At 43.2% G+C, this 25,351-nt stretch overlaps 1 protein-coding gene across 4 annotated transcripts in view; it reads left to right on the top strand.

Annotated features, from left to right (window-relative positions):
• Positions 1-25,351, top strand: part of Herc2 (HECT and RLD domain containing E3 ubiquitin protein ligase 2) — a 184,582-nt gene that overhangs the window by 61,694 nt on the left and 97,537 nt on the right. For 3 of the 4 annotated variants that reach the window (XM_004872187.4, XM_087210102.1, XM_004872186.4), the window contains exons 21-37: positions 1,065-1,249; positions 1,966-2,121; positions 3,089-3,274; positions 5,497-5,667; positions 6,218-6,321; positions 7,493-7,643; positions 10,956-11,170; positions 11,428-11,560; positions 11,670-11,797; positions 11,983-12,178; positions 14,954-15,093; positions 15,624-15,797; positions 15,872-16,008; positions 16,265-16,416; positions 17,463-17,654; positions 22,669-22,856; positions 23,833-24,025. In XM_004872187.4, the coding sequence (XP_004872244.2) occupies positions 1,065-1,249; positions 1,966-2,121; positions 3,089-3,274; positions 5,497-5,667; positions 6,218-6,321; positions 7,493-7,643; positions 10,956-11,170; positions 11,428-11,560; positions 11,670-11,797; positions 11,983-12,178; positions 14,954-15,093; positions 15,624-15,797; positions 15,872-16,008; positions 16,265-16,416; positions 17,463-17,654; positions 22,669-22,856; positions 23,833-24,025 (2,801 nt within the window). The remainder of the gene's footprint in view (positions 1-1,064; positions 1,250-1,965; positions 2,122-3,088; positions 3,275-5,496; positions 5,668-6,217; positions 6,322-7,492; positions 7,644-10,955; positions 11,171-11,427; positions 11,561-11,669; positions 11,798-11,982; positions 12,179-14,953; positions 15,094-15,623; positions 15,798-15,871; positions 16,009-16,264; positions 16,417-17,462; positions 17,655-22,668; positions 22,857-23,832; positions 24,026-25,351) is intronic. The other variant, XM_004872188.4, reaches the window with a different exon arrangement.

The raw sequence follows: 25,351 nt of genomic DNA, 5'->3' as shown, positions 1-25,351 counted from the left end.
TCGCACTGTTGGGATCGGAGCTGCTGCTTTTTTCCTGGTTTCTGTGTTCTTTGGGCACCTGTCATGCTGATGTAGGGATGTTGGTACTTCCTTTGCTCTTCCTTTTTGTGTTCCCTGCACCCTGGGTGCCCCTGCGTGGCCCACCCTGGTGCCATCTCAGAGTGGGTGCTGAAGTAGATCTACGAGGCTGATACAGCAGTGCAGGTGAGTCTTGTCCTAAGGGTAGGTCAAATTTATACTTTAAGTACAGTTTTGGAGAAAAAAATAATGGACCAGTTTTATATAGGAATGTTTCTTTTCTTTTTTTTTTTGGTACTGGAGATCGAACTCGGGACCTTGCGCTTGCGAGGCAGGTGGTGGAACCACTGAGCTAAATCCCTGGCCCAGGAATGTTTCTTTTTGAGTAAGATCCATTCTTAATTTGGACAATTCTACAAGGCTCTATAGAAGCAAACTTGTAAAGCAAGGAACATCATTATATGTTTTGAATCTTATGTGCTTCTTTACTCAGGCATTTTATTTTATTTAATTGATGATACTGGGGATTGAACTGCACTCTCAGCCTTTTTCTGTGTTTTGTTGTGTCACTGAGAGTCGTGCTGTGTCTTTGAGTCGACTGAGCTGGGCCTGAGCTCTCGCCCCTGCTTTCTCAGCCTCCGCAGTGCTAGGCTTACAGGTGTAAGCTACCACGCCTAACTCTGCTCAGCTTTGGCTGAGGTAATGCTTATTGCACAGGTACAGCTGCCACATTTGGGAAGGGCAGTCAGCTGGATCTTGCCTCCACATGTGGTCTGTGGTTCTGACACTAATTATCTTGTGATTTGCCACCACCCTTTACCCTTGTCCTTTTTTTTTGGTTGTTTGAGACAGTTTCTTGCTGTGTAGTTCAGGCTGGCCTTGAACTCACTATTGTAGCCCAGGCTGGTCTTGAACTCGTGGCAATCCTCTTACTTCAGCCTCCCAAGTGCTGGGATGACAGGCATGTGCCACCACATCTGGCATTTCCCCTGTCTTTTTAACAGAAATAACCCGTTCAATTTGCAATTCTTTTTTCTCCTACATAGAAACATTGCTTCTCAGACTGTAGCCAGATTGAAAGATGTTGCCCGTCGGATTTCATCCTGTCTGGACTTTGAACAACACAACTGTGAAAGATCAGCTTCCCTGGACTTGCTGCTGCGTTTTCAGCGTTTGCTCATCAGTAAACTGTATCCTGGGGAAAGTATTGGTCAGACCTCAGATATTTCCAGTGAGTTTCCATGTTGCTTGTGCTTCCAGGGATAGAAACATTTGCTGCTTCTTTGATAATTTTATAGCTAAATTGACAAACAAAAAGAATAAATTATTTCTTAAAAAGAGTTAGACATTTGTTTATGACAGAAACCTCTAGATTCAAATAGGCAAATTTATAGTCTGAAAGAAGTGACTGTCTTTTTTTTTCTGTTTTTGGGACCGGGCATTGAACTTGGGTCCTTGTGCTTGCGCAGCAGGTGGTGAAACCACTGAGCTAAATCCCCGCCCCAAGAAGTGACTATCTTGAAGACAGACGTTACAGTGATGCAGAGCTATTAAGAACCATGTAGGCAGAAAGTTAAAGATTTTTATGAGACTGAAAAATGCCTAGTTTTCTTTATTGGGAACAGTTTGCAAGATTTAAGAAAAGTGTTTAGATACTAGATAGAAAGTCTAAAATCTCTCTTAAGTTAGGACTTCAGTATTTATAGACTCAAACTTTTAGGTACTATATGGTGCAGGGTATAAAATTCAACATAATCGAATTCACTGTTCCTCAAGTTACATAAAGTACAAAAGAGCCAAGGACTGAGTGTGAAAAGGCTCCTATTTGGGGACATTTTTATAGGCAAAAGATCCATCCCTGGGAGTGGAGTGTGGAGCAGAGCGGTCCAGTTTGTTTACAGATAGTTCTCAGTAGTGAAGGTGACATTTTCTAAATCTTTCTTCAAGGTCCTGAGCTAATGGGCGTCGGCTCCTTGCTGAAGAAGTACACAGCCCTCCTGTGCACACACATTGGAGACATATTGCCTGTGGCAGCCAGCGTGGCTTCTGTCAGCTGGAGACACTTTGCCGAGGTGGCCTGCATTGTGGAAGGAGACTTTACCGGTACCTTTCCTGTTTCCTGCCTTGGACACGTGCTTTCCTTAGGAGACTAAGGAAAGCTAAATTATATATCTTTTCCTGATAAAAAAGCATACTGTTTCTTCTGTACGTTTTCTGGTCCTCTTGTTTTTGTTATTGTTACTGACAGTTCTGGTGATGAGACATTCTGTATGGTAGCCGTATCATTATGCATGCAGTTGGTGGTTGATGTTTGTATACCACCGTTAGCACTTCAGTAATGACAGCAGTGGTGATTCTTTCTTTCTTTCTTATTTGTTTGTTTGTTGTTTTTGAGACAGAGCCTCAGTTCAGGTTGGACCTGAACTCACTGTGTAGCTAGGCTGTCCTTGAATGTCTGGTGATCCTCCTGCCTCAGCCTCCTGAGTGCTGAGATTACAGGTGTGCGCCAGCATGCCCAGCCATTGTTTCATTTTATTCCAACAGTATAAACATTAGTTGTCCCTTTCAAGACCGTAACACATTCCAATATTGCTTAATCTTTTTTTAAAGTTAATTTGGTGAAATTAGAATGTTACTTTTGAGTGCTTTTTTCTGATGGTAAACATAGTGGTAAATATTTTCTTTTCCAAATAAAAGACTGTAGTTCATAGTTTTGTGTTTGAGGCACAGTGTTTTTCAAAAATATTTTTCTAGGGCTGGGGATTTAGTTCAGTGGTTCTGGCGCCTTCCTCATAAGCGCAAGGTCCCGAGTTCGATCCCTGGTACAAAAAAAAAAAAATATATATATATATATATATATATATATATATATATATTTGTAACTCAGAGGGGTTCTGTTTGATAACTATATGTCTCTTCCTAAAAAAAAAAAAGTCCTGTAGAAATATGCTAACAGACAGGCATTCTTTATTTTATGACTTGGAATTTAAATATAGAACAAGGTTACAAAGTGCTTTTCTAGGATAAACACTTCTAATTAAATCTTAACACCTTTTTTTCTTAAATGTAGGTGTTCTCCTTCCAGAGCTAGTGGTCTCTATAGTACTTCTACTCAGTAAAAATCCTGGCCTCATGCAAGATGCCGGAGCCGTCCCCCTGCTGGGTGGCCTGCTGGAGCACCTGGATCGCTTCAACCACTTGGCTCCAGGAAAGGAGCGGGATGATCATGAAGAATTGGCTTGGCCTGGCATAATGGGTATGGCATTGAACCTTTAGGGACTTTCACTAGGGGAAGTCTTATCTTTGTCTAACCCATGTTTGTCTTCATGTTTGAAAGAAAGACCAGTTATTGTCCTGTTTCTACTGATGGCAGTGTAAGAGAAAAATGAAAATAAATCCAAATCACAACAGATTTGGTTATGTTTAAGGAAGAATTTTGTATTAGTAATTGTTGGCTAAATCTGGAAATTGATTACTTTAGAGTGTTCTGGAAAACCTTTCCTAGGAGGTGTCTCCGGAAGGTCCTGCAAGGTGCACAGATAGAGTCCAGCCCAGGAGGCAGGCATTGATGTAGAAGAGGAAATTCCTGTGGCGCCAGCTGAGTGCTTCCCTGGAGACACTAGCTGTAACACGTACCAAATTGAAATGACACTTTGACTTCTCAGAGTTTTGAGATCTGGGTTTTTTTTTGGTACCGGGGATTGAACTCGGGTCCTTGTGCTTGTGAGGCAGGCAGCAAAACCACTAAGCTAAACCCCCGGCCCGATCTGGCAGTTTTGAATCTTAAGTCACCATGTTCTGTATGGTTCTGGTTTCCTGGACTCAAAATTGAAGTTGTGTTTTAGCATCCATTGTACATTAAAAATCCAACCAGAGCATCAAATAAGAGGTCGTATTTGTCCTAAAGAAAATAGCCTTATGATAGCCAAACACTTTTTTGTTTTTTTGAGACAAGTTCTCACTGTGTAGTGCAGGCTGACCTTGAACTCTCTGATAATCAGATGTCCCTGGAAATTACTCTTCTGTGAGAGGGGATGGCATTATGTAAATTCAGGGCTAATCAACCTTATTTTGCCAACCTTTAGACAGATACCTCCTAAGTGATTCACACACACACACACACACACACACACACACACACACACACACACACACACAGAGCTGAGAAGGGATATGATCCAAAGTTTTATGGTAACAAAGAATACAAAATAAAGATCCAGCTTTGTTCTGCTTTTAGTTTCCTCTTCAGCACCAGTAGATACAATAATGTCATTTTAAAAAAAATTAAAAACAGCTTTTAATCCCCTGATTGCCTCAGAAGAAAGTACAGATCACATCTTTAATGATTAACAGGTTAAGGTCCCAAGAATTTGTCTGCCCTTTGTCTCTGTGGTGGCCTCTGACTCACTCCCACCCTGAGTGCACTGAGTTGCAGTTTATCCACACCCTTGCCAGTACTCGATATTTCTGGGCCTTTTGGTGGTAGCCATCCTCATCGGTATGAAGTTGTATCTCATTGTGGTTTTGATTTCCTTTTCCCTAATATTTACTGATGTGGAGCATCTTTTCATATGCTTGTTGTCCCTTGCATATCTTCTTTGGAGAAATGCCTACTTAGGTCCTTTGCCCAGTTTTGAACTGAGTTTATTGTTGTTACTGAGTTGTATAGGAGTTGATTATATATCCTGTACGTATATTATTTGCAAATATTTTGTTATTCTTGCTAATGTCCTTCATTACATGTAAGTATTTGATTTTGATAAAGTCCAGTTTACCTAATTGTCTTCTATCATTGCCCTTGCTTTTTAAAAAAATTTTTTTAATTTATTTTTTATTTTTTATGTTTCTTTGGTACTGGGGATTGAATTCAGGACCTTGTGCTTGTGAGGCAGATGGCGCCACTGAGTTACATCCCCAGCCCTCATTGCCCTTGCTTTTTGTTTTTGTATCGAGGATCGAACTCAGGACCTTCCACTTTCGAGGCAGGTAGTGGAACCACTGAGCTAAATCCCTAGCTTGCCCTTGCTTTTGCTATCATATCCAAGAAATCATTTCCAAATTCAACATTGTGACATTTCTCTGTTTCAGCTCTTAGGTTTTCATCTTTGATCTAGTTTTTGTATATAGTCCAAGATAGGGGTCCAACTTCTTTTTTCTTTTTTTGCATGTGGCTATTTATTTTGCCCAGCACCATATGTAAAAAGATTATCCTTTCGCCATGGAATGATCTTGGCTTCTTTGTCAGAGATCATTTCACCAAATATGTGAGCATTTATTTTTGTGTTTTCTGTTCAAGTCCACTGTTCAATATGTCTGTCTCTATGCCATTATGACAATGTTCTGTATGTAATAGAATTTTTGTCTTTATTGTTACAGAAAGATATATTATTCTCCCATTGTGGTTGTGAGTTGTCTGTTTCACATAATTTGTTGTTTTCATTTGATCAGTCGATTGATTTTTGGTTTCTGTATATGCAGAGTCATTTTTTACAGGTCAAAATTGTAGAAATAATGAAGAAGTGACACTTATACGCAAAGCCGATTTGGAGAACCACAATAAAGACGGAGGCTTCTGGACCGTGATTGATGGGAAAGTATATGACATAAAGGATTTCCAGACACAGTCCTTAACAGGAAATAGTATTCTTGGTAGGCCATACTTTTTAGTTCATGGTTAAAAGTTCAGGGATATGTTATTTTTCGTTTGTTTTGAGACAGGGTCTTGCTATGTAGTTCAGACTGGCCTTGAACTCACAGTGTAGACTAGGCTTGGCTCGAACTCATGGCAATCTTCCTGCCTCAGCCTCCTGAGTGTTGAAATTATAGGTGTGTGCCACCATGGCCAACTGCACGAATTATTTTTAAGCACATAGAGCTAAGCTTATAAATGATCACTAATTCCGCTCCAGCCCCTTCAGATTTTCATGTATCTCTGATTTTGTTTTCTGTCTTATGAACAAATTCAGCACAGTTAAAGAATTTCTTATTATCATGCATTGTTTTCCTCAATAAATACCTGTTGAAACTTGATCCAAGTTCTGAGTTGGTCTAGGCAGGCCTGAGAGAGAGTGAGATCATTGTATTCTGATAACCTTCACTTTGAGCTCAGCTGCCTGACTTACCGCCTGTGTACCATTTCAGCTATAACTGTCTGGGCACGTGGATTGAAGTTGTGTTGTGCTTTTTCTTTTCATTTTAGCTCAGTTTGCAGGGGAAGACCCAGTGGTGGCTTTGGAAGCTGCGCTGCAGTTTGAAGACACGCAGGAATCTATGCACGCGTTCTGTGTTGGGCAGTATTTAGAGGTGAGGCTGTGCACCTGTGGGAGGACCTGGGGTCTGTCAGGGGAGGTCTTTTCTGTATGTTTGTGAGAGAATGGTTTTTACTGTAAAGGTCGCATCTGGGCTGTCTAGGGGTCACTAAGTGATAAACGTGTTTGTTTAGAGGTATTTTGATAAATCAGTTTATATTTGTTCATGTTAAGATTTATGAGCTGGGCATGGTGGCACACGCCTGTAATCCCAGCCCTCGGAGGCTGAGGCAGGAGAATCACTATGAGTTCAAGGCCAGCCTGGGCTACTACACGGTGAGGCCCTGTCTCAAAACCAAAAAAAAAAAAAAAAAGTTATGATGTACTGCTCTTGAAATTTTTAGAAAAAGATTATGAGTCGCAAGCACCAGGTCCCGAGTTTGATCGCTGGTACCAGGAAAAAAAAAAAAAGATTATCAATATGGAAGGAGTCTACACACAAAAAGAGGAGGTTGAGCTTTGGTCTTTATAGTTTTATTATAAGCTTATAGAAACTTAGAGTGGCTTACTGCATTGAGTTAGGCAGTAACTATATAGAAGCAGAATTCTTAGGTAAAAATATGTCTTTCTTACCTATTTGTGAGTATAGGAGTTTATGTATTTGCATTGGCTTTCCAGATATCTAGAGGTAATACAAGTCATTAAATTCCATAGTGTAGTACTTAAGACATCTTACAAAGGGGAAAATTAACTTGCTTTGTAAATTGTCTGATGTGACTGGAAAAGTTTAAGATTATTTAAAACTCTTTTTTTTTTAGTGAGTTTGTTTTTTATTAGAATTTATTTGTTGGTGTGTATGGTCATAGTTCACTAATCAGCAGTACTTGTCATATTTTATATTTGTCACTGGTTTTTTAATGTATATAAATGTAATCAATTGTATTTTATGAAACATTTTGATTCCCTAAGGAATAGTGACACCAAGTCACTTATCTGTGCCTTGGTGTTTGTGCTGCAGTCTGCCTCTGCTCCCGAGGGCTTGTAGACTCTGTAGTAACAACTGTTCCTTGGGCCGTGGTCTAAGCTCATTACAGGACATAGGAACAGGGTGCCAGAGCACCACCTGTCCCGATCAGGGCAGTACTACATCTTAAGCGTGTGCTTCTTTTGGCATTGTTTCTAATTAATCTTGTTTTCTCCAACTGATGATAAACTTGATTTTCCAGCCTGACCAAGAAGTGGTTACCATACCAGATCTGGGAAGTCTGTCTTCACCTCTGATAGACACGGAGAGGAATCTGGGCCTGCTTCTTGGCCTCCATGCTTCCTATTTAGCAGTGAGCACCCCGCTGTCTCCTGTCGAGATTGAATGTGCCAGTAAGAAAATCGTGTTTTCTGCTAACTGATTAGCATGCTGTTTTATTTTGGTTGAGCCACAAGTTTTACTATGAATAGGAGAGGATCAAGAATCAACAGTTGTTGATGATTAAAAAAAAAAATGAATAAGGACAGTGAGACTCAACTGATTTGAAGTAGCTGTGAATAGCTCTCATTTGTCTCAGGGCGCTTGGCTGCAGAGGAAGCTACGAGTGTGCAGGAATGTCTGTCTGTAGTCCCATACCCTGTCCTCTGGCAGATGGGCCAGGCTGTGTGTTGTCTCCCTGTGTGCCCAGAGGTCCCATAAAATGTGGGTTGGCTATTGTTTCAGGAATGGGCCTCTGAAGACTGTTTTTACCAGACTCAGGTTAGGTGCACTTTGGACGGCAGTCCTCGTAACTATGTTAGTAATGAAGTTTCTCTGTACCCCACAAGATGAGTTTACCTCTGCACTCCTTGTCTGCCTGTGCATCTGTCCATCCAGCAGGCATTGACTGAGCGGTCAGGTGCCCATGCAGGCGACCGTGCTGGGCTCTCAGGTGCACAGACGGATAAGACAGGCTGCTTATGTGATGGTGGGCCAGCATGCGAAGCGGTCAGGCTGTGGGTGATGGATGACGAGGTGAGGGTGCATCTAGAAGTGGGTCTGGGGAAGGCAGCTTGGCAGAGAAGGCAGGGCTGGGACTGGCGTGGGGCGTCCCGTGCAGGAACACGGGGTGTGAAGGCTGCTGCGGAGGAGGGTGGGGCCCCCAGCTCCTCTTGGGTGGGTGCCGGGCAAGGCTGCATGCAGGCGACCTTGGTGTTGGCCTGCTCACGCCGTGGGGGAGGACACAGAGACCTGTGCTGCACTGGCTGAGTGCTTCTGCCATGACACCCTGGGGGTGAGCTTCTCCGGAATGGGGTGGGGCTGGGGCTCCAAGGCAGGCGAGGCAGTGCCGAGGAGGGGCCTGCCTGCCACACGGGCTGCTGTCAGGGCTTGTCTTGGGAGGTGGGGGGATCCTGAGTTCTGACTCTGCCTGGGCAGAGTCGCATGGGCCATTCTGGGAAGCTCTTGAGTGCTCTCCGTTAAAATGTTCAATTAAAGGACACTGAGTGCTTCCCAGGCTTCATTATTTGAGTTTGGAGCAATAGTTTGATAACAGAAGTCACTTATTTTATTTATTTTTAAACAAATTATTAATGAAAATCTTTGTTGATGTTCATCACAATTATTTTTGGGTACATTTCCCTTCAGTTATTATAAATAGTTATAATTAATCCTGTTTTCTCTAATGGATGGCATATTCTTTCTTCTTTTTGGCGGTGCTGGGCATGGAATCTAAGATCTCACATACATCAGACGAGTGCTCTGTCACTAGGCCAGTCCTCCCCCATCCCAGGACTGGAGAGTGACCCTAGGGTGCTCCCTCTGCCTCAGCCTCCTGAGTAGCCGAAAGGCATGCACCAGCACACCTGGCTTTAGAGGGCATCCTGACATCAGACCTAGCTGATCCCATATCTTGTGCTGTATGTAGGTCTGCAGGGAATGGGGAAGGGAACATTGCCAGAACCTCTGTAGTGGGTCCTGGCCTCCTATGAGCCACCACAACCCAAGACAAAGGAATAAACAGAAACTAGACTTAAAATGAAGAAGCTGAGTCTTGGGGCATGATTGGTGCTGCTGGTAGCAGCAGAGACAAGGCCTCCCAGAGCACGCGGTATCTATTGAATACGCTGTGGGAAGGAATCGGGAGCCGGGTGTGCTTTGAAGGTACCTAGTGGAACACTGCTGAACACCTGGCACGACGGTACCAGGCAGGGCTGCTAGGGAGGAGGCAGGGCTGCTAGGGAGGTAGCACTGCTGATCTTGCTTGGACAGAACAAATTGGTACTGGGACGGGGTGCAATTAGCAAGCAACCCATCGGGTCAGTGAGAAGCCGTAATTCAGGCGAAAGGGTTTGAACTGGGGTCACGCTGACCTCAGCTGCATGTAACTCAGCAGAGCCCTTCCACTTCACAGACCGGGGCCTAGGTTTCTGTAGCAGCCATTGGGGGAGGGGCTATGCTTGCCCAGTCCATCATCTGACATGCCCATTTGAGTCATGTAGGGCTCCCGTCTGACTCCTGATATAAAATAATATAGCCCAATTATGGAAAGCAAGAAGCAGGTGCCACTCATAGCCAGCTAGTACTGGGCAGGGACGTCTGCTGCATAGGTCTCCTTTCCAGTTCTTTGGGTCTCCATCTCTGAGATCTTTCCTTTTTAAAGATTGAGTTTCTTGTTAAATATCATCTCATTCATGTTACTTTATAAACAGTCTAGGAGTATGCAGCCTACTTTGAGGAGGTTCTCTGCAGAAACCCTTCAGGCATCCTGTTCCCTTGTCACATGTGCAGCCTTTTAGTGTCATTCTTCCCTGGGTCCTTGCCACAGTGGACTCTTCCTGCTGCGGGGCTCTGTGACCCTCTAGTACTCTGTGGACTATATTCTTGTGGTTGAAATTGAGTGCTGCTTTCCCTGTGAGAATGTGCAGGTTGATTCTTTGGATTTTTGTTACCGTAACAAAGTACCCCACGATGAGTAACTTAGAAAAGAGGCGGGCCAGGGATTTAACTCAGTGGTTTCACCGCCTGCTGCGCAAGTGCAAGGACCCGAGTTCGATCCCCGGCACCAAAAAAAAAAAAAAAAAACCAAAAAAGAAAAGAGGCTTATTTCACTCACAGTTTTACAGATGGAAAATCTAAACTACCTCCTGCTGGCCTTGTCACTTCATGGTAAATGGCGTCATGGCAGAGCACGGGTGAGACAAGAAACCACAGAGAGATTTAGGGTCTGGCTCTGGCTTTCATAACAGTTTGCTCTCTCAGGAACCAACCAGGGTCCTGTGAGAACTCTGTCAGTCCCTTTTCATTGGGCTCTGGTTCTTAGAACTGCCTCCACCTGAGCACATCTCCGCACTGTGGACCGAGCTCCCAGCACATGCACTCCTGGAGATGCACGCAGACCATGTGTGTTCCACTGCACATGGTGTCTGGAACCAGGAAGCTTCACACAGAGTGCAGGTATCCAGTGAATGCTGGGCTGGAACCCCTGTAATGAGTCCTGATAGCGTGCTTAAAATATATCAGAGAGTTGAGAAGTGCTACATGTGCTCATGTAGATGGAAGAATTATAAACAGTCTGTGTAAATATGTTAGATATGACCCTTTCGTATGAGTGATGCTGAATTTCACCTTCTAAATAGGGTATTTAGTTCAGGGTCTTTTCTTTGGTATTTATTTCTAAAGAGTGTCCTCAAGTTTCTCTTTAATGCTTACTTGTGCATTTTTAGAGTGGCTTCAGTTGTCCATTTTCTCTGGAGGCCTGCAGACCAGCCAGATCCACTATAGCTACAACGAGGAGAAAGATGAGGACCACTGCAGTTCTCCTGGGGGCACGCCTGCCAGCAAATCTCGTCTCTGTTCTCACAGACGGGCCCTGGGTGACCATTCCCAGGCATTCCTTCAGGCCATTGCTGACAATAACATCCAGGACCACAATGTGAAGGTGAGCCAGACGTTCTCCCATTCTAACCTAGTATTCTGTTACCTGAGAACTTTGACGGTGGAATATTGTCATGCTTTGATGAATATAGCACAGACTTTGGCTATGCATGTTTGGAGGTGAGCAGATGATTCTGTTCTATATACCAGTGGGGTTTTAGAAGTTTGCTGATTGCAAGTGAGTCAGAAGCTGTGGCATTTTAAGATTTCTGAGGGTTCCTGGGATGGCTCTGAAGTTGCCCCCCCACATTTCTGTTGCAGGACTTTCTGTGTCAGATTGAAAGGTATTGTAGGCAGAGCCACCTGACCACACCCATCATCTTTCCTCCGGAGCATCCTGTGGAAGAGGTTGGCCGTTTGCTGTTATGCTGCCTCTTAAAACATGAAGATTTAGGTATGGAGCTTGAGACCCATGTATTCTGTGGTTTTAGTGATACCGTAGATCTTTCAGCAGGCATGCAGCATATTTATTCCTACCCAGCCTTCTTTTCAATGTTTTACAGGTCATGTGGCATTGTCTTTAGTTCATGCAGGCACGCTTGGTATTGAGCAAGTAAAGCACCGAACATTGCCTAAAGCAGTGGTGGATGTTTGTAGAGTCATCTACCAAGCAAAATGCTCACTCATTAAGGTAAGTAGGGTTTTTTTTTTTTTTTGTTACCGGGGATCGAACTTGGGTCTCTGCTTGCGAGGCAGGCGGTGGAACCATTGAGCTAAATCCCTGACCCCAGCGTAAGTAGGTGTTAATTCTTCTGTGGTGTGCAGATAGTTGCCAGAATATTGGTTGTTCACTTGTCTTTTCCTGTGACTTTGTAGACTCATCAAGAACAGGGGCGTTCTTACAAGGAAGTCTGTGCTCCCGTCATTGAACGTTTGAGGTTCCTCTTTAATGAACTGAGGCCTGCTGTTTGCAATGACCTCTCTATTATGTCTAAATTTAAGCTGTTAAGTTCCTTGCCCCGTTGGAGAAGGATAGCTCAGAAGATAATTCGAGAACGAAGGAGAAACAGAGGTAAAATGTTATCGGTTGGGAAACAGTTAAAGTGTGTACTTCCTTCATATGGTTCAGCTTGTGATTCCTGAGTTCCATGTACTGCTATAATATTTATATTGTAAATATAATTTATATGTTATAAATGTATATAATATTTGTTGTTAGGCTTGCTTATTTTCCTAAGAGATCAGATGATGCAAGTTGAAATTGTACTATGATTCAGTAACTAATGTGTTAATTCTACAAAAGATAAGTACTGTAAACTTCACTAAATTAATAGGGAAAGGGAAGTTTTCTTTTTTTTTATATTGGAACATTTAATCTTATAACTTAGTACTGCCACTTTTGTAAAGAAATTTTTGGTTTTGAAATTGTGCACAGTAAGTCCTCCACAGTCTGCAGGAGACCCATTTCAAGACCACCAGTAGATGTTCACAACTGCAGAGAGCACCAGACCCTCAATACACTGTTTTTTCCTTCATGTATGCGTCTGAGACAAAGTTTAATTTATAAATTAAATAAATTAGGCTCCATAAGAGATTAACAGTACGTAATAATACAATGGAATGAGTATAACAGTTTACAGTAATAAAAGCTCAGTGAATGTGGCCTTTCCCACTTTAAAGTTGTGATGCCTGTAAGTGATTTTGGACCGTGGTTGACCACAGGTGACTCACTGGACAGCGGAACTGTAGATGAGGAGGGAGCTGCTCCAGTCTGCTGCGTGGAGAATTACTATAAGCGGAAGCTAAAAGAGTTACTGATTTTTCAAGGAATGAACTATAAGAGTATGGAAAAGATTTGATATTAAATAACCCAAATTTGAGTGAAAATACATAAAGTATTTTAGAATTTAGTATTTGTGATTATAAATAAGCTGTGACTATATTCTTATGAATTTTGTTGGCAGTTCACAGACCAGGCTATTAAACAGTATTAGTTACTGATTCTTTAGGTGGATATTTGGCTCAATAAAGGAAGGCTGAGGCTTTTACTCATAGCAGGCACCCAAAATTGTTTCTGAATAAATCCTTAAACCACAACAGCTTGTCTGAAGTGTGGACGTGGTCCGGATGAGGGAGTCACAGCACTTACCGCTTCTGAGACCCTTTCCCCTCAGGCAGCCGGAAGACTCACAGCTGAGACGCAGGCCTGTGAGGAAGAATGACCTCCCTCTAGCCTGTGACCACATCATGCACATGGGTTCTGACCCGAGTTGTCACCTTTTAAAGTTTCTTTTTGTGGGCTCATAGGTTTATTGTGTGATGCTTGAAGCTGGCTTTTTCATCTTTCCTCCTCTCCTTTTTTCCTTTCTTCTTGCAGAGTATAAGCAATTAATACTACTGGTGCTGTGTCAGGGTCTCCATGCACACTGCAGCTGAAAGAGTCTGTAGGACATATGAGAGCATTCATACTTACAGTTACCCAGGGAGACAGCATAAAATGAGCAGAGGGAAGGGCACGTGGAAGGAAGTCCCAAGAATACTAGCACAGGCTTCCAGTCATCACTTGGGGACATGCTTAGTTCTCCCAGCAGTGATGTACGGCAGCATGTTTGAGGAGCTGTCCTTGAAGGAAGTTTATCTGAGCCTTGGTGTCTAGGGTTTTTAATTGGGGCTGGTTACCGAGGCAGGCAGGGCCCATGTAACTGATCTTAATTACACAAAGTGGGGGTGGGGGGGTGGTGGGGATTTAGCTCAGTGGTGCCACGCCTGCCTCGCAAGCTTGGAAGGTCCTGAGTTCGATCCCAGGTACAGAAAAAACCCAACTAGTTTTACTTACGCAGACTTGTGTGTGCCATAGCAAAAATAGATGATCTCACCATAAGTGACATTGTTAGTATCTCCCATCTCTACAAACTGGTGTCTCATGGCCTTGGGCTTCACGTATTCAACACTCATCAGGCAGGATAGTCCAGAGGCTTAGAACTTAGTTGTTGGAGCCAGCCAAGGGACAGGCCTTTCTGGGGAACATGCAGGCTTTGAGCAACTCAGGCCTGCTGTGTCAGCCCCTTACTACCCCAGCATGTTGCCATTTTTTTTTTTCTCTGTTTGTTTTTTCCAGGTACCAGGGATTATATTGCCATTTTTTGTACAGAGGTGAATTAGGCCAAAAACCTTAAAGATATTAAGAAATAGGGAAGAAATACATATCACATGGAAAATTCAGTAGAAATTTCTGTAAACATGCTAACATGGAAAAGGCCTTCATTTGGTTCAGTTACTCACTGGTAGCCAGCAAGAACAATCCTGAAATGGGTGGGCCACTGTGGCCTGTTTCTTGCTTTGTGTTGCCCTTGGGCCAAGGCTTGTTTTGTAGTTTTAAATTGTTTTTAAAAAGTCAAAAGAAGAACCATGTTTTTGATACATGAGAAATTCATGAAACTTAACTTGCAGCATCCATAAACAAAGTTTTTGGGAATAAAGCCACATCTGTGGATTTTGTGCTGCGAAAGTTGCAGAGTTGAGCATTTACAACAGACCGAATGGCCTGAAGGGCTTAAATATTTACTCTGGCTGAATAAGCTTTCTGATCCTGGGTCCCTCTTCTTCAGGGCTTCTTAACATAGCATTCTCACCCTGCCTCTCTGTCCCTGACATAGCATTACTGTTTGTCATGGGAGACTGCTTGTGATAGTTTTTATTTTTGTTATTTGAGCATTGGAGTTTACAATGTTGGTTGCGTGTTTCTTTGAAGAAAATTTTTATCCTTCATGAAAATTTCAAGTATCTCTTAATTTTAAATTAATTAAAATTATATTTAAATTACTTTTATAATGAATGATGTTTTCAGACATAGTTCCTAAGAAGCCAGAATCCACTGATGATGAAGAAAAAATTGGAAATGAAGACAGCGATTTAGAAGAAGCTTGTATTTTGCCTCATGGTCCGATAAATGTGGACAAAAGGCCCATAACAATTAAATCTCCCAAGGTGAAGTATCTTCTGTGATTCTGAGATTGGTGGAGTAGAAATATAGCACACAGCAAAGGAATCTACAAAACTGTACCTTTGTGCCAAACATCTGTAGGGTAGTGAGTGTGGTTGGTTTTTATTAAAAATATTTCCCCAGTGATGCTTACTGAACTTGACTGCTGGCTTCTGGTCAGAGCAGTAGCTGGAGAAGTGTTTGCTTTTGTTTTCGGCACTCATTGCATCATTATTCCTTGCATTCATGGATTGTTAGGCATCCTTTGTTCCGGAACTGTACTGACCTCTGAGACTGTTCCTGTGAAGGATAACTTAGCTTGATGTGCCAAGTTAGCCTGTTCCAAAGTATCTTAATGTAGAGATTATAAATACACATATAAGCATATTTATAGCATAATTTTTAACCATATGTTAGTTACTAAATTTAAAATATATCAATTTAAATCTATTGGCATTATTTAATATTCAAGTAACCATTTTAGAATACATGTTCTTAGGGTGAACTGATGGTGCAAACTGTTTCTCTTTGTTAGGATAAATGGCAGCCCCTGTTGAGTACAGTGGCAGGTGTTCACAAATACAAGTGGTTGAAGCAGAATGTGCAAGGTCTTTATCCACAGTCTGCTCTCCACAGTACCATTGCTGAATTTGCTCTAAAAGAAGAGCCAGTGGATGTGGAAAAGATGAGAAAGTGCCTGCTAAAACAGGTAAAGTTTTATGAGAACATGCTTCTGCGTTGAATAATGCACAACACTGAGTTGTATGCATTGATGTTTTTCAGCTGGAGAGAGCAGAGGTTCGCCTGGAAGGGATAGATACAATTTTAAAACTGGCAGCCAAAAACTTCTTACTTCCGTCTGTGCAGTATGCTATGTTTTGTGGATGGCAAAGACTTATTCCTGAGGGCATCGATACAGGGTAAAATTTTAAAATGTGTTTTTCATAATGATGGGAATCTGTGGAACATGACATTGTGCTATTAAAGTTAAGTCTGACAGCTGGATGTGTTGGTGTGCCCCTGTAGACAGCTGCCTGGGAAGCTGAAGTCGGGGAACCGCTTGTGCCCAGGAGTTAGAGACCTGCCTGGGCAGCCTAGTATAGTGAGACCTTATCTCAAAAGAACAAGAAAAGTCTGCCAGTGTCCTAAGTAAAGGTCTTTGTCTTTGTTTGAAAGGGCACCTCTTACTGATTGTTTGAAGGATGTTGATTTGATCCCACCTTTTAATCGGATGCTGCTAGAAGTAACTTTTGGAAAGCTGTATGCTTGGGCTGTTCACAATATTCGAAATGTCTTGATGGATGCAAATGCCAAATTTAAAGAGCTTGGTAAGTTAAAAAAAAACCTGATGTTCAAAAAGATGTTCCAGGCTGGGGATTTAGTTCAGTGGTTCTGCTACCTGGCTCGGAAGCACAAGGTCCCAAGTTCAATCCCTGGTACAAAAGAAAAAAAAAGATGTTCCAGTGCATCAGCATTGTTTCATAGTTTGGCCTTAACTATGTGTTGTAGAATCTTGCAAATGCCAATTTTTGCCTTTGAGAACTTTGTAAGTTATGTTAATAATCTAAACTGCTTTTAGCTTTTTCTTATTCTAAGCAGAACTTTCAAAAATTGGCAGATGACTCAATCTTGAACTACTCTAATATAAAACTTCACATTTTTATGTGTATCACTTAACCATATACTCTAAGGTGCACGTGCCCTATATTAACACTTAGTTCCAGCCTGGTGTGGTGGCGCACACCTGTACTCCCAGCACTCTGGGAGGCTGAGGCAGGAGGATCACTAGTTGGAGCCCAGCCTGGGCAGCTTAGTGAGACCTTGTCTCAAAATTAAAAAAAAAAATTAAAAAAAAAAAAAGAGTTATTGAGATGCATGCTTGTAAACCCTAGCACCTTGGGAGGCGGAGGCAAGAGGATTGCAAATTCCAGCCCAGCCTGGGCAATTTAGGTACCCCTATCTCAAAATTTAAAAAAAAGGAATGGGGATGTAGCTCAGCTCTGACCTTAATTCCCAGTACTGCAAACAGACAGACAAACAAACAAAAACTCAACTTATTTCCTGGATAATTGGAGCATCTACAGAGAAATTCTAGCGTTGCTTTTGTGGTAGAAAAATGAAATGTAACTTAGACTGGACGTGAAAGGAGGCCCTCAAGACCAGGAAGATAGCTCTGTGTGATGTGCAGGTGGCAAGACCATGGGAGAGAAGACAGAGCTACCCTACGTCCATAGCCTGTGGAAACCTGCTGAGAAATAGAGGTTAAAAACCAAACAAGAACAAAATCCAAAACTTTAGTGCTTTCTGTATCAAGTATATTCTTATTTCCTTGAATAAGAAATGTAAAAATTAAGTGGATGCCAATGCTTGTTAGGTATTCAGCCTGTTCCCCTGCAAACTATTACCAATGAGAACTCGTCAGGACCAAGCCTGGGGACGATTCCGCAAGCTCGCTTCCTCCTGGTGATGCTCAGCATGCTCACTGTGCAGCATGGCGCCAACAACCTGGACCTGCTGCTCAACTCTGGCATGCTGGCCCTCACGCAGACCGCACTGCGGCTGATTGGTAGGTTACACTGGCTTTGGGGCTTCTGTGGAAATCTCGTGATTTTGCTTTGATTTCTGTCTTTCCAAAAAAGAAGTTTTTATGATGATAAAATACAAATAACATAAAAGCTACCTTTTAAACTGTTTTTAATTTATGATTCAGTGGTATTAGTAAGTGTATTTACAGTTTCATGCAACCATCACCACTCTCTAGTTCTAAAACCTTTTCATCACAAACTCTGTACCCATTTTTTTCTTTCTGTGCCCATTTAACAGTCATTCTTGATTTCCTTACCCTGGTCTCTGTCAACTGCAAATCTGCCTTTTCTGTGTATGGATTTGCATTTTCTGGAAATTTCATATAGAATCTTATCGAGTCACAGGTTGTGGCCTTTCATGTCTGCCTTTCACCACATCTTGGTACTTCTTTTTACGGGGGAAAAATGTTGCATTGCTTGAAGGCTGTAGCCTTTTGCTTTTCTGTTGGTGGACATCTGGATTGCTTGTTATCTTTCAACTGCTAGGGACATTTGTACACAAAAAATTATTTTTGTTTCTAGTGTTTTTGATTATATACCTGGGAGGAGAATTGCAGGGTCATTGTGTGATAATGCATACTATGTTTAACTTGCTGAGAAATTACCAGACTCCAAGTCAGTGCTGTGTCATTTGCAGTCTCATCATCTTTGGACAGGAGTTCTGGCTTCTCATTTACTGATTTTTAGATTAAGACCATCTAGTGGATGTAAAGTAGTATGTTGTGGTTTTTAATTTTCATTTCACTGATAAATGACATTGAAACTTTTTACATGTACATGTCCATTTTCCTATCTTCTTTTTTGAAATACTCATTTGCCCATATTTTGTGGGGTTTTTTGTGGTACCGAGGATCAAACTCAGGACCAGGCACTTGCCAGGCAGGTGCGGTGCCACTGAGCTGCATCCCCCGCCCTCATTTGCCCAGTTTTGAATTGGGTTGTTTGTTGTCTTTTTGTTGTTCAGTTTTAGAAGTACCAGTAAATGTATCATGTAAATATACCGAACACTGAAAGAAAAGTCCTCAAACTCTTCTAAAGTATCCTGTGTGTTAGAGCTTTGGTATCTGTAGTAGACTTTTAGCAGTTGTACTAATTGAAGATATTTCCCCCTGTTTCATGGGTTGTATTTTCTTTTTTGGGGGGGAGGGGTTTGGTACCAGTGATCGAACTCGGGACCTTGCAGGCCGCAGAAGCACTGAGCTAAATCCCCAGCCCCTGTTGTATTTTCTTTTGATGCAGAAGGTTTTAGTTTTTTTTTTTTTTTTTGGTACCGGGGATTGAACTTGGGACCTTGTGCTTGTGAGGCAGGCGGCAGAACCACTGTGCTAAATCCCCGGCCCAGAAGTTTTTAGTTTTGATGAAATTCAATTTATCTTTTTCTTTTGTTAATTGTGCTTTTGGCGTCATAGTCAGGAAACCATTACCAAGTCTAAGGTGGATGAAGATCATCCCCTCTGATTCCTTCTGTTAAGTTTTATGATTTTCTTCTATTTAGATCTTTGGTCTATTTTTAGATAAATACACTTTACACATTGTGAGGTAAGAGTCCAATGTTTTCCTCTTTGTTATCCAGTTGTTTCAGCACCATTTGCTGAAAAGACTGTTCTTTCCCCCAAAGTTGTGATATTCCTGTGAAAACTGTGTTGTCCATTGAAACGGTTTATTTCTGGACTCAGTTTCATTTTGTCTTATGTTTCTTATCATTGTGCTAGTACCACATTGTTTTGAACATTGTAGCTTTGTTGTAAGTTTTGAAATTGAGAAATGTAAGTCTTCCAACTTTGGTTTTTCTTTCTCAGTATTATTTTAGCCATTTTGGGTCCCTTCTGTTTTGTATGAATGTCAGGACTGGTTTTCCATATCTGCAACAAAGGCCTTTGGGATTTTGCTGAGGCTTTGAGGAATATTGCCACCTGGATAATACATATTAACTTACATTTTTATGGTTATCAGAGCAACAGGGGCCTCACAATTAATTAGGCGTTCCTAATTATCTTTTTTTTATAAAGGTTTGCCGTTTGCCATTAGTTCTTTAAATTCACCTGTTAAGTCACGTGGTCCTGAGCCTTTCTTCTGAGAGCTTTTTGATTAGTGATTCAATCTCGTTACAGGTATATTCAGTTTTTCTATTTCTTGTTCAGGTAATTTGTGTGTTTCTAAGGTTTTATCTATTTCATTTAGGTAATCTCATTTGTTGCCATTCATAGTATTCTTTTATAACCCTTTTTATTTTTACAATGATAGTAATTTTCCTACTTAGAATTCTGTTAGTTATTTATATCTTGTCTTTTTTTTCTTAATCTATATCCATTTGTCAATTTTGTTTTTAAAAACCAGCTGTTGGGCCGGGGATTTAGCTCAGTGGTTTTGCCGCCTGCTGCGCAAGCGCAAGGACCCGAGTTCAATCCCCGGTACCAAAAAAAACCCAAACAACCCAGCTGTTGATTTTCTTGCTTTATTGTTTTTCTCTTCTGTATTTCATTTATCTTTGATCTAATCTTCACTTTTTCCTTCTTTCTGCTAGCTTTGGGTTTACTGTTTTTATGCCGCTTTGTGTAGCTGTAGAGCTATTGACTTAGAGTTTCTTTTTTAGTGCATAAATGTATGGCACTTCTTTTGCTGGATTACATAAGTTTTGAGATATGTTTTTACACATATCAAATTATTTTCTAATATCCCTTTTCTTTTTGACCCTCTGTTAGTTTTATTATGTTTGGTTTAATTTCTGTGTACTTGTGAATTTTCCAGTTTTCCTTTTGTTATTAATTTCTAATCATTTCATTTTGGTTGGACAAAGTAACTTTTATGGTTTTTTTTCTATTATAGTTAAGTCTTGTTTGTGATCTAACGTGGTCTGTTTTGGAGAATGTTCTGTGTATATTTGAGAAGAATGCTTATTCTGGTCTTTTGAGTGGAGTGTTTTATGTCTTTGTTAGATCTCATTGGCTTACTTACAGTGTTGTTTTTTTGGATGGAAACCAGAGATATTGCAAATCCAGTGGTCCATGTCCCACTGAAAAAACAAAGTTTTCTCAAACTTTTTAAGAATTGTAGAATCCACATTGACCCACTCAAAACTGCATTAGGCCGGAGCACAGTCAGCCTTTAAGAGCCGTACATCTGGGCTGGGGATGGAGCTCACTGGCACTGTGCCTGCCTGGCAAGCACAAGGATCTGAGTTTGACCCCTGGTACCCGAAAAAATAGTCACACATCTGGTTTCTTAAGGCCTCATTAGTAACTAAGAATTACTTTAAAAAATGACAAAAGTGTGTTTTCTAGAAATTGCCTCTCTTTGTGTTGTCTTTTTTGCAGAGGCTCCTGTAAGTAAAAGTCACAGCACAAATCATTAATTTGTTATAATTTGATAACAAGTTAGTGACTTGTAGTCTGTTAACAGTACTTAGGAGTTGAATGTCAGCTAGCTCACAGGCTGCATTGTCTTTCCTGAAGACAAGTCTATATTTTCAACTTTCTCTTATCAGAATGACCTATCATTCAGAGATTACAAGCCTATGACATTTTGTGCTAACTTTATGTGTATATGTGATAAACTATCTTGAAAAAAATTCGTCCTTTTTCTTGTTATAGATGTAGTCACCATTTCCAGGGGTAGGGGTCCAGCTGTGAGGGTCTGTCTGGACTGCAACCCCTGTGCCCTCCTGGCGGCCTAGGTCAAGGCAGCCACCGAGGTGAAGAAAAGGATGTTTCTTTCCTGAAGTTTTGCTCTAGCTCTGGGAATTGATTAACCTTTTTTTAGTCTTTCTTGAAGAGAAAACAAACTTTTTACATTTTTGGCCTACTGAAGCCTACTGGGAACTGTCTGCTCTTTTTTTCTTCTTACCTGGAGGAGCAAATGAACAAACAAGAAGAATAACAAAAAAGAGTGCAGAGGACTTTGTTTTGTTCCCCTTAGTTTAGCCACTGAGGCCAGAAGTAGCCAGGGGATCTAGCAGACTGTCTCTTTGGTTAGGAATTTACTATTTCTAAGCCATTAATAAAATTTTACTTTTAGCGGACAGCAACTCAGTTCCATTGATGCTGTAAATAACTCTGCAGCCACCCAGGCACCAAATATTTGTCCTGCCTTGCTCTTCCTTCTTCAGTTACTACACAGTGGTTTTGCCGTGTTTGTTTAGGGTCTTTCCCCTGCTGCCTCTGTGAGGCCACCCCCAGGTTTGATAATCTGCCAGGAAGGCTCGCAGACAGCATGTAGTTACACTAAGGGCTAAGTTTATTAAGGGAACAGCACCCAGTAAAGTCCAGAAGAGACCAGGCTCGAGCTGCCGGAGTCCTCTCCAGTGCAGTCCCACAGGGTGCACTTCGAGCTCCCCCAGCTTTGAGGTGCGATGACCCACGAGAAGAGCTATTAGGGGAAGCTCACCAGAGACTTGATGCCGGGGTTCTCTTGGGGCTAAGCACAAGCCATGCCCTGCTGGCACACTGCAGTTTGAGCCCTCAGAGGAAACCAGGTTTCAGTCTGGACCACACTGTGCCAACACTTCAGCACGGGGCTGTGTGCACCACCTGGGGGGTGAAAAGAGCCTTCCTGGAGCCGGGTTCCCAGACCCCAGCCAGGGCCGCTCTCCACAGGTGGACAGACCGTGTCTCGGGACTGCTGCTCTCTATGCAAAATAATAATTCAAAGCTTGTTAACTTTCCGTGGTTACACGTTTAGGTGGTTATCTTTGATTTGCTGTTATAAAACATGTGATGGGTATTTTTCTCACTTAAAATCGACTTGTTCATTTGAGAGTTATAACTCCTAGAAGTAGAGTAACTTTTCTGGGCATTTTTGTATCTTTTATCTTCTGAATGTATTTATATATTTTGTCCTTTCCATTGCCTTTCTAAAATCTTAGATATAATCAATAAATTTTCTACAGTATCTGTCATATGTATTGATAAAAAAAAAGTACTTCCTGGTTTTTGTGTATTAAACAAAGGGCACTGTGGCCACTCACTGGCTCAGCTGTTGTTTTTGGTGCTCTGACAGGTCCTAGCAGTGACAATATGGAGGAAGATACTAATGCTTCTGCCCAAGGAGCCTCTGCTACAGTTTTGGAGGAAACAAGGAAGGAAACGGCCCCTGTACAGCTGCCTGTTTCAGGGCCAGAGCTGGCTGCCATGATGAAGATTGGAACCAGGGTCATGAGAGGGGTGGATTGGAAATGGGGTGATCAGGTACTCAGGGATTTAATTTACTACTTCAGCCACACGCTGGCCATCTCCTGCACATCTTGATTTATATGATATTAGGGAAAATTGGAATTGTTAGCTACTGTAATTCAGGATCTGTGAGATTGATAGATGATTAAGTGATAGATTCATGAGCAGCTGATGAGAAGCAAAGCCTACTACAGGGGACCTCACACAGAGTCAAGTTGAGGAGTGGCCGGTGGCTCAGTGTGATGTGAAGCTGGACCCAGAGTGAGAGTGAACAGGAGGCGATCTCTGAACTGGCACTGGGAGAGCTGTGAGGCAGGAAGCCCAGGTGCTGCCTCTGCGAGCCAATGGCCATGTGCCACAGAGTGCCCTGTGGGGTGTCCTGGCGAGTGGGTGGCCACCACTCCCCTCAGAGTGCCTTGCTCGCATATCTGTCAGTTGCCTGCAAACAGGCAGCACTTACTGGGGTGCTAGATCAGTCCAGGCAGTGTTCACCTTGCTTTGTCGCAGTGATTAGAGGAGTGAGAGTGTGTGAGGACAGGTAGCAGCATCATGTACACTGCGTTCTGCCCTTGAAACGGGAGCTGGAGTGTCTTCTGAGGCATGAGGGAAACGTGAGAGAGAGAATGTGGAGGTACTGGGACTTGTTTCAGGTTTTCACTCTTGCGTAGCCCCCAGGATTGAAGGGGTCAAGTAAAAGTCTGCCGGGACCTGTCTCTGCCTTTGCTCAGAGAGTGCCCTGATTGAGAGGATGCTTCCTCCCCTTATTTCCAGGGGAAAGGAGTATAAGCGTGTTATTTCAGGGCATTGAACTTGAAATGATCAGAGTTACAATTTGCACATAAGTTGGGGCCATCTGCGACTGAAGTCTGTGTGTGGTGATGTAGCCCCTTCCCCGTGGCAGTGTCTGTGTGCAGGTCTCTGTCGGATGGGTCATGGTGGGCGGGGGCAGGACTCAGTCCCCCTTCACTGGTCTTTATTTTGGCTTTTGCAGGATGGGCCTCCCCCAGGCCTAGGCCGTGTGATCGGTGAGCTGGGAGAAGATGGGTGGATCAGGGTCCAGTGGGACACGGGCAGCACCAACTCATACAGGATGGGGAAAGAAGGAAAGTATGACCTCAAGCTGGCAGAGCTGCCGGCATCGGCACAGCCTTTGGCAGAAGACTCGGACACAGACGATGACTCTGGTGAGTGAAGGCGTCCAGTTCAGGGCAGTCTGGTGAGTGGTTTAAGGCTGACTGATTTTCCTCCGGCAGATGTCATCTGCAGGCGGTGCCTTGGGTGTGGGTGTAATTGCTGGCCCGCCCGCAGTTCCGGCCACTGCCGCAGCCGATTCCAGGGCAGGTGCACACAGCAGCCAGGGAACCTTCAGCCCCACAGAGCTAACTTCTGAATTTACTCCTCAGCCTCCACCTCTGCCTTGGGAGCAGAATGGGAAGACAGACGTGGCCTCGATGCGAGGGCTTGTGCGGTTTGTGCTGAGCCCCTGTCTGACGGGGCCAGTCATGGCAGGGTGGGTTCAGCATGGCCCCAGGCTTTGTTGGGGCCCTCTGCCTCCTTCTCTACCAGGTTTGGAGTCTGCAGAGCGGGGACCTGTGTGCCCTCCTTCATCTCTCTCTTCAGAACACCTCGAATAATGTGGAGTTAGCACTTTATCACAACCCCCCCCCCCCCCGCCCTGCCCCGCCCTGCCCCGCCAGAACACAGAGGGGAGAATTGGGAGGTGGACTCAGAAAGTTTGATCTGCTCTAAGGAAAGCCCAGGTTGTGGGAAGAGGGCTTCACGGCATGTTTTAGATGTGTGTGAAAGACCCCACGGTGAAGTGAACGTATGGATGAAGCTTCACACTGCTCGCTGCAGTGAGTGCACCCGAGAGGCCAGAGCTACCTCGCAGGGCTCTGTGTCCGGTATCCTGAGTGCCACCAGGCTTCAGAGACTGCTGTAACCAAGCAGATGAAACCTGCAGGGTCGTTCAGGGGAGGGCAGTGGCATGGAGGGCGGGAGCCCCAGGGCCCATTAGTGAAGCACGTGGTCCCCAGCAGTGTGGTCCGGCTGCCGTCTCAGTGCATCTGACCTGTACGTGTTTCAGAGCAGGACTGTCCCCTCCTCTGCCTGCTCACCAGGGGAAGACGGCCCGGCTCTGCCTGGGAGCTGTCCTTGCTGAGGAGTTGGTGCTTGGGCAGGGGTGGCCATGTCACAAAAAGGTGGCCCCTTGCTCCACAGACAGTTTCATTGGACATGGAAGGGGCTGGTCGCCCTGCCCCACAGTTGTAGGTGCTTTCCTCTGGCCACATCAGGGCCGGCTCCTCAAATCAGCCTGGCATCTCATAAATTGCCTTCCTTGTCTTGTCTCCGTATTGGGGATTGAACCCCAATACTTCACATTGAACTACAGCTCCAGACTATCATTAAGTTGCCCAGGCTGGGCTTGAACTTGTGACCCTTCTGGTCTCTGCTTCCCAGAGTGCTGGGTTACAAGTGTGCCACACCACGGCCAGTTGTGAGTTGTCCTA

Source organism: Heterocephalus glaber, unplaced genomic scaffold, assembly GCF_053883595.1.
Source record: "Heterocephalus glaber isolate CG9 unplaced genomic scaffold, H.glaber_assembly_v1.0 deba00001111, whole genome shotgun sequence".
NCBI classification, from domain to species: Eukaryota; Metazoa; Chordata; class Mammalia; order Rodentia; family Bathyergidae; genus Heterocephalus; species Heterocephalus glaber.
This window is presented reverse-complemented; position numbering and strand designations above follow the sequence as displayed.